This window comes from Pinus tabuliformis, chromosome 4_1 (assembly GCF_031772625.1).
Source record: "Pinus tabuliformis cultivar Carrire ecotype Pingquan chromosome 4_1, CPIR1, whole genome shotgun sequence".
NCBI lineage: Eukaryota > Viridiplantae > Streptophyta > Pinopsida > Pinales > Pinaceae > Pinus > Pinus tabuliformis.
Window position 1 is genome coordinate 170,526,024 of NC_142303.1, and position 8,761 is coordinate 170,534,784.

Sequence of the window (8,761 nt, forward strand, 5' to 3'; positions counted from 1 at the left end):
CTAAGAGAAATTCCAGCATTTGAGGGGAGTTTTGGAGCTGGTTGCTGTTGCTTAGAGGGAGGCTGAAATTACTCTTGCTGGGCCTGCGCTGGGGGTCACTGGGCAAATTTTCGTGCGGCTTGGGTCAGCTTTATTGTGTGGGATTCTGGGGTGGAAACTTCTCCTACCCTCCAGGCATAATTTTTGGAGCATCTATGCAGCGGATTGAGGAGCGATAAGGCATATTCAGTAGCAGAGAATTTGAGTGGGATGCAGTTCCTGGTTTGGAGGGCGCAGCACAAAATTGGGTAATTCCAGCAGGTCAGAATTAGCCCAATTCCTTTCGGGGTTTTGCTGATCAAGACTTCAATAGCACCCTCCTAATTTTGCAGAATTTTTGTAGGTGTTTTGGGCCATCAAATGCCAGTTTCTGGCAGCAGCAGTGCAGAAATTTCTGGGTGCAGCGTCCAGCCTTTCTGAACCAGATTTAATGGGGGGAATTCTAGCCACTCTCACCTGTGTATTTGCTTGCTTTCCCAGCAAGCCGAGGTGCACACTTTCCACCACCTATTGTAAGAAATTTTCAGATCTATATTAATAAAAGGGCTCAGAATTTTGTTGCAGCCATATGGGGTTTTGACTTGTGCCTGTTCATGAAATATTTCCATAAATTTATAATTGTTAAATGAGCTGTAGCTAGTGCATGTTTTTGATATTTCACTCAATATTTCTGTTAGGAATATTACAAAATGATTAATCGACATAGAAAAAATGTGCCAATGCAGAGCACAGCTTCAGTGAACAACCCTACATGATAAAATATCCATAAATGAAAAGAATATTCCTCATGCAACCAAGGCACTCCATAACCAAGGTGAATGTCTCATGAAAGTCAACAACAGTCACTAGCTGATTACCCATGAAAAATGTGCACAAAGAGGAGAGCACTGCCAAATAGGCCACATTGCATAATAATCAATCCATAATGGGAGAACTGTGCCTCCCTTAGCCAAGGCACTCAACCCAATATCTACCAGTGATGGGGTAGCAATGCAAGCTAAGCACTGGGAGCAATCATGCAGATATGACAAGTGTGCAAACAAACAACTTCCATTAGACTGCCTCAGCACCCGCCAAGATGGTTATTAGATAAATCGTCACAAGGGAAGCAACTCTATCTAATTGGAAACAAACAACTTGCCCGTAGTTCAGCAAATGCCCAATCAATATCAACCTGTAATCCTCCTACCAATGTGATGGTAACGCCAAACAGATGATAATCCATGATAAAGTGCATCTGCATAGGAAAACAAACAACTCTAGGATCAATAAATTCCACAGGCAGCCTGCCTAAGCAGGGTCTTCAAACCGGTACATGACCTCATACAACATGAGGGGTTAACACATTCGGTGATAGAGAATGGATGAATGCTAGGAAAAAATGGCCATGAATATCTCTCCATACTTTTCCAGTACTCTAGTTCCTAGGTTGGCCCAATAAGTAATGTTAAATGTATGGTGGCTATCTGAAATTAAGTCAGTGTACTACTTAAGAGTAGGTTCTCTCGCTATTAATTTCAGTATGGCCTGCTATTTTAGGATTTACTAGTGATTATTTACATTCTATGCTATTACTTCATAAAGACCCGAGGTTGCATTGAGTAACCAAAAGTTGCCTGGCACCTTTATAAGATAAAATAATTTTATTAATGTCCAACGAATGACCACAAAAGTAGGTCAATGGGACCAAAGAATACAACCAGTAAGAGTACAATGTGGGAGTGCAAGCACATGTCCTAGAAAATGCCAAAAGTAATATAAGAAAGAAACCTATATCAGTGCAGCCTCAGAACACGTATAAAACCATGACAAAGGTACAGTTATACAAAATACTATCTATCATTTGTATTTGAGATCTTAAAATTGACTTCATTGTTTGCAAATTGTTTGTAATAGTGATGTTTTATCTCTATTCATATGTTTCTCTTCTTGGATGACCAGGAATTAGTGAATTCTGTTTTATGGGATGATGTTGCAAAGCTTTGGGATGCCCCTGTTCAACCTAATCTGGGTTCAGATTGGAAAACATGGAAACGAGAATGCATGAAATGGTTTTCAATATCTAATCCTCTACCAGTACCTGGATTTGAGGGAGAAAATGAGAAGACCGCCCATTTTGAAGATATGGATATTTCAAAGTCTGAACTCAGCAGGAAACGGCCAAAACTTGAAATTCGTCGTGGGGAAACTCGTTCTTCTGAAATAGCAGATGTGCAAGGATCTGAGCCTCAGGCTCATATGCAAATGGTCGATTCGTTTATTTCAAATCAACAAGAACTGAGTACATCGAGTCAAGGGCTATCGTTTTGTAGTGTAGAAGGGCTAACAAACAGCTCTACTGAGGATGTGGCTCAGGTTAAAATGTGGAATAAAGTTGGGGATGATGGTGGATATCAGACAATTCCTTGTTCTAGTGGATATCAAACACCCATGATGGAATATAAACCAAGTACCAAGGACCATTTAATGGGCAGCAGTAGTGAGCACAAGCATCGACAGTGTTCAGCCTTCATAGAAACAAAGGGAAGACAATGCAGCCGGTGGGCAAAAGATGGAGGCAGCTATTGTTGTATGCATTTAAATTTTGATTCTCCTGATAATGCTCATAGAGTGGACCAGGTTGGATCTCCTTCCAAGTCTTCAATTTGCCAAGGTATGACAATATATGGAAGGAGGTGTACTCATCGATGTAAAAATGGATCATCTTTTTGTCTTAAGCATTTGCTTCAAGATGGTCAAATACCAGATAGCGATAGGACTCCAAGTTCAAATACATCAGTTAATAGCAAAAAGAGAGTGAGGTTGTCAGTTGAGGGACAACATTTTGACAAAAATCAACCATTGGATACACCCATCCAAGACTTGGACGCCATATCAGAGAGATCAGCTCAGAGGTCGAGCAATGATGATAGCACCATTCGGAGGCATCAACAATTTGAATCTCAATCTCAAGATTTTGTGGTACAAGAGAAGTCTTCTGCTAAGGGCCCTCACCAGAGTGTAAATTGGTCCCGTTGCATTGGATGGTGCCGCAACAATAGTGGTCAGTGTTCACATAGGGCAAAGCCAGGTTCTTCCTATTGCGAAAAGCATCTTCCAAGTTCAGTTGGGCATGGTGGGAAGATTAGCGATAGACACGTCTCATCAGAAATTTTGAACAGGCTTTTGAGAAATACAAGTTCAGAAAAAGACAGGATCCATTTGTGTCGGGCTACAGATCTATTGCGTGAATTCATGAATGTTTGTCTTTTAGAAGGGACTGCTTATCGATCAAATTCTAAAGCCAGAATCCTGGATTGGATAATTGAAGAGGTGTCAAAAGATCCAAAAGCTGCAGAAGCTTTGTTGGCAATTGTTTCATGTGAAAAGGAAAAACTCGGGAAACATCTGGGCATTGAAGAAGGACAAAATAGTTTCACAGCAATAGTTCCATGGGTTCCTGAGATAAAGGCTGAATTTCCTGTTGATGCATCAATAGATGATGGAAGACTGAAAGCAAATAGAGAGAATGGGACACTTGATCATGGGATAGTTGGCAATTGTGCTGCTCATGATGGTCAGATGCTGAGATGTAAGCTGTGTGGAGAGGAATTTTCTGATTCCCAGGCTCTTGGACGCCATTGGATCATGAATCATAAAAAGGAAGCTCAGTGTTTTTTCAGAGGATATGCATGTCGTATGTGCAAGGATCCATTTACTAACAAGAGAGATCTTGAGAGGCACGTGAAGGTTCATCATGCTGAAAGTTTGCTTGAATGCTGCATATTACTTTCATGCATCCATTGTGGTAGTCATTTCATGGACTATGAGCAGCTATGGGAACATGTTGTATCTGCTCATTCTGAGGAATTTATCAGATCAGTGGGTATCCTAGAACAAGCTGATGGATCAAAAGCTTTAGTACCTGTGGAAGCTGAGGATGGCTTACGAAATGATACTTCTGCTTGTGGGAATTCTAAGCAGGAAGTGAGCTCTTCCTTGGGCCTTTTAAATCGTGCATTTAGCCATAATGGGAGTACAGTCAAGGGAAAAGGTATTGTAAATCGTAACACTGTGCGCAGGTACACCTGTAGGTTCTGTGGGTTGAAGTTTCATCTTCTCCCAGATCTTGGTCGCCATCATCAAGCTGAACATATGGGTACCAGCTCAAACAAAACCTCAATTTCAAAGAAAGGTAAAGAGTTTCTTTCTGTGAAATGGAGGTCCAACAAAGTAAATTCTAAATTAACACAGAAAGTGGGTTCATCTATAGGACTTAAACATGCTGCTCTTATTGCTAGAAAGAAGTGTGCAGAAAAAAATGATTTACATGATTCAATAAAGATGAATGGGTATTCTGAGATACCAGAATTGAGTGAAAAAAATGGCAGAAGTACAGAATCCTACTGTTCAGCTGTGGCTGAGATGTTACTGATTGAGGTACAGAAGACCAGACCTTGTCCCAGCAATCAGGAACTACTTAACATTGCCCGTTCAGCCTGCTGCAAATTTAATCTCTGTGCTGTTTTGGAAGAAAAATATGGTCCTTTGCCAGAACGCGTCTACATCAAGGCTGCCAGGCTTTGCAGTGAAGCAAATATCAGAGTAGAATGGCACAGGGCAGGCTTTGTTTGCCCTAAGAAGTGCAAACATACGGAAGATCCCAAGCATGGTATTATGTTAACCCCTCTTCCTGATGTGTGCTTCAGTTCTCTGCCTGCTCAATTGGATGATCTGAAAATGGTGGCCAGCGAGAATGGTAATGGGGGGACATGGGAGAAGGCTGAAAGTCACTTGGTTCTCACGCCAACTGAATTTGTAAGAAGTTATCAAGAAAAAGCTTTTGTCATCTGTGAGGATTTGAGCTTTGGGAAAGAAGCATTGCCAGTCCCTTGTGTGATTGATGAAGACTTAATTGATCCATCTATTTATGCTCTCTATAAAGAGGGCAAAGACCTGAAGTTGGACACATACATGCAGCATTTCACCTACATCACTGAGAGGCTGCTGGACCCTTCACTCGGTCTTGACACAAAGGTGTTGCTTTAATTTTATTTCTATTTTTTGAATCTTTTGAGAGAATACAGCTTATATCATATATAAAATTCAGAACTGTACTAAGTGAATACAAGTGCTACCTGAGAGCATAAAGTAGTGCTACATAATGAGAGTATGCTGCAGGAGATACATTTTTGACATCCATGTCTAGCAGAAAACCTTTTTCTTTAGTTTGAGTACAGATTTCTTGCATAACAAAATTCTGAAAAACAAGAACTGAACTGAAGTGACCTTTGAAAAAAGACTTACAGCACAACCTCCGAATGGAGTACAAAACCGGAATATGACTACAATGTCAAAGATCCAAGAAGGGGGTTAGGACTATTGATTTGTGTTTCCTTTCCATGTTTATGTTAATAATATCCCAGTTTCATCTGATACAGAAATTGTTATAGTTTTTGAATAACCAGTCAAACAAACTGAAATTTTATTGATAGTTTTTCTTATCTTGCAGAGCTCACAACTGGGATGTATGTGTACACAACCACTGTGCCTTCCGGAATCATGTGATCATGTTTACCTCTTCGACAATGACAATGATGATGCAGAAGACATTTATGGACAACCCATGCATGGTAGATTTCCATATGATGAAAATGGTCGAATAATTTTGGAGGTAACCGTGAACAGCTGTTTTCCTCAGCTTCTCCTTTTCAATTTCGTTTGCTTGCCACTCTTCTCCTGTTTCTTCCTTTGTCAAGATACAAAGTCTGCTTTTTATGACAGAGAACTATATTTCAAGTTTGATTAGAAAAGTTGTCCAAGTTTCAATGTTTTCCTCAATGTATTACACCTAATGTTTGAATATGCCTTGTATCAAGTTCATTACTAATGATACATAATGGAGGAAAGAGATGGATGGGCTTAAAATGAGTACAATAATACCTTTCATACATTGTTTGCACAAAGCATGATGTTCTTCCAGAAACCTATAATAGTGTCAATCTAATATTATTTTATGATAAACTATACAGTTATCTATCTGTGGGCATTCTTAACAACAAAGTTACAAACTTCATTATGACTTGTCATGTGCTGTCCCTCTTCCATACAACTTTATGGGTTATTTGAGGGCCTCCCTTATGAGATGCAAATAATTGTGCATACTGTTGTCATTTTTTTACCATAAGTTGGTCACTGTAGCTGTCCTTCAATTGTGCTATACTGGACATTGATATCAGAGTGCCTGAAACATGAAAAAAAACATGGAATTTTCTTGTTTCTCGCCGTGTTTTAGTTCTTGTCAGTATGTGTAGTGAACTTCAGTAATATAATGACTTCACTGCTAAGGTTTAGCATCGTAGTTCTAGTGGTTAGCCTATCTTTTCTGACTTTAATGTCTATTTTTCTCCAGGAAGGGTTCTTGGTATATGAATGCAACTCTATGTGCAGCTGTAATAAAGAATGCCCAAACCGGGTGCTGCAGAAGGGAGTGCAAGTCAAAATTGAAGTATACAAAACAAAGCATAAGGTGTTGTTTTGATTTTATTGAAGTTCTAATATTGGTAGTGCATTAGGAGCAATAGTATTTATGGTCTAGAATATAAATAACTTCACCTGTTAACGTCAGATGCATTTAAAAAAAAAGCAAAAGCTTGGTTTGAAAATTATCAATAAACCAAGGTACAACAAGACCCCAATTCTGTTTCAATTTTTGGTCTGTCTTTCTGTTTGATTTTAGGGCTGGGCAGTTAGAGCTGCACAAGCAATTTCACGTGGGACATTCATTTGTGAATACCTGGGAGAGGTCTTAAATGATCAAGAAGCAAATAAAAGAGGAGAGAGGTAAATTTTTATCTTGTATTAAATTCTGTTTTCCTATTTCTTCATCATAAATGGTTCTCTAACTGAATGCACCTATTGCTTACTGCTACTGCTTTTCTTGTTTGTTCTAAATTACTACTATTCAGGTATGACAATGAAGGCTGTAGCTACCTATATGATATTGATGCCCATATTGATACAAGTGATTTGATTGATGGTGTACAACCATATGTTATTGATGCTACCAAGTATGGGAATGTTGCACGCTTTATAAATCACAGGTAACACCCATCGTTCTGCTTTCTTAGTTGTTTTGTAACTTCTAAGAATAAGTTTGCATACTGAACATAATATTCCTAAAATAATTTTTTCAGGGGCTGAATGTCACTTCTGTACTGGGTTTTTCTTTTCTGTGGCACCAGATTCTTTCTGCTTCAACCATGGGACTAATATCTTTTATGTTTGGATATTCCAGTTGCTCGCCAAACCTAGTAAATTACCAAGTATTAGTGGAGAGCATGGATTGCCAGCTTGCACATATTGGCCTTTATGCGAGTCGAGATGTATGTGGTTTCTTTTTGAGTTAGTTTTGTTTGTTTTTGTTTTTTTGGTGTATGCCTTTGTGTGTAAGTCGTGCAATTGGATTGCCTAGAATATCACATCTTTCACCTTTCTTTGTATTGAAAATTTTCTTTTGTGTTAATGAAATCTAGAGTGATATCCTTCACTATAGCAGCTGAGGAAGTTTCATATTCATTAACTTAAGTTCTGCGTTGATGTCAGATTGCTTTTGGGGAAGAGCTGGCTTATGATTATCGTTACAAGCTACTACCTGGCAAGGGATGCCCCTGTAACTGTGGGGCTAGTAATTGCCGTGGAAGGTTGTACTAGAGGGTGAGTTTGCAGTTCAGCAATCGTAGACTCTCTATTGTTTCCTCACATAAATACTATCAATGGAAGCAGGAGCAAAGCTTGTAACGCTTCAGATGGTCAATGTGCATATTTGAGTCTATAATATTAAGGTGAGGTAAGGATCACAAGATCTTACTTTATCATATATGTTGAAGTTCCCCTTCTTATGTGGTATTGAAGCAGAGCCTATGATTTAATCTTCTCATAGTTCAATGGAAGTGAATTATAGTGTCATCAGCCTTTACAGAACAGATTTGTAAAGTGAAAATTCTGTACATGTTACAATTAGTTTCCAGAGCTCAGCTAACAGGATAGCATGTCAATGTGGAATAAAGAACACAAGGAATTGATAGTGAGATAATGCATTAATTAAATTGACTTTGAGGTGACCAATAAGTCACAAAAATAGTCAGTTTTTCCTTCTTAAGCAAGCAATGTGTTACTGCTTCCATTCTTGATCAAATTGACAGATTTATTCACTGGAGCAGTGAAACAAAACTATGCTTACCATATCTATGTAATTTTCCTGCAGGCATTGTTCTGATGGTGACCCTTTTTGGGTCGAAGTCTTTACAAAGCTGAATGCACTTGAAATGGAAATAGAAAATGTAGTTTCTCATACCACAGTGTGTCATGGTTATGTGGTAACAAATTCTATGGAAGCTTTATGTAATATGCGAGAGTTGTGTTATTCTATTGATGCACCAGAAAATATGTATAATATTATTTTGATCAAAGTGGGTGCACCTCAGTGTTTCTGTTTTCGTGTTTACTGTGATTATATCAAACTGACTTTTGCTGCTCCATTTCATTTCACACGTTTCCAGACAAAATCAAACAGGTTCTTGAAAATGGTTGCATGATTGGTGTAAACCCTTCAGTTGAGATTTGTTCTTATTCATCATTCTGGGCAAGTTAAAGAGTTTGCATTTATACAGGGAGCATGTCCATAAGCACAGGTGTGAAGGTGCCAAATGCAATTTGCATATTGGGAAATGTCTCACCTAAA

General features: G+C 38.9%; 1 protein-coding gene across 3 annotated transcripts in view; it reads left to right on the top strand.

Annotated features, from left to right (window-relative positions):
• Positions 1-8,524, top strand: part of SUVR5 (histone-lysine N-methyltransferase SUVR5) — an 86,368-nt gene extending 77,844 nt beyond the window's left edge. For all 3 annotated transcript variants that reach the window (XM_089419395.1, XM_089419397.1, XM_089419396.1), the window contains 7 exons: positions 1,981-5,055; positions 5,531-5,692; positions 6,431-6,547; positions 6,758-6,861; positions 6,987-7,121; positions 7,316-7,403; positions 7,624-8,524. In XM_089419395.1, the coding sequence (XP_089275521.1) occupies positions 1,981-5,055; positions 5,531-5,692; positions 6,431-6,547; positions 6,758-6,861; positions 6,987-7,121; positions 7,316-7,403; positions 7,624-7,731 (3,789 nt within the window). In that variant the 3' untranslated portion in view covers positions 7,732-8,524. The remainder of the gene's footprint in view (positions 1-1,980; positions 5,056-5,530; positions 5,693-6,430; positions 6,548-6,757; positions 6,862-6,986; positions 7,122-7,315; positions 7,404-7,623) is intronic.
• Positions 8,525-8,761: the final 237 nt, after the last annotated feature.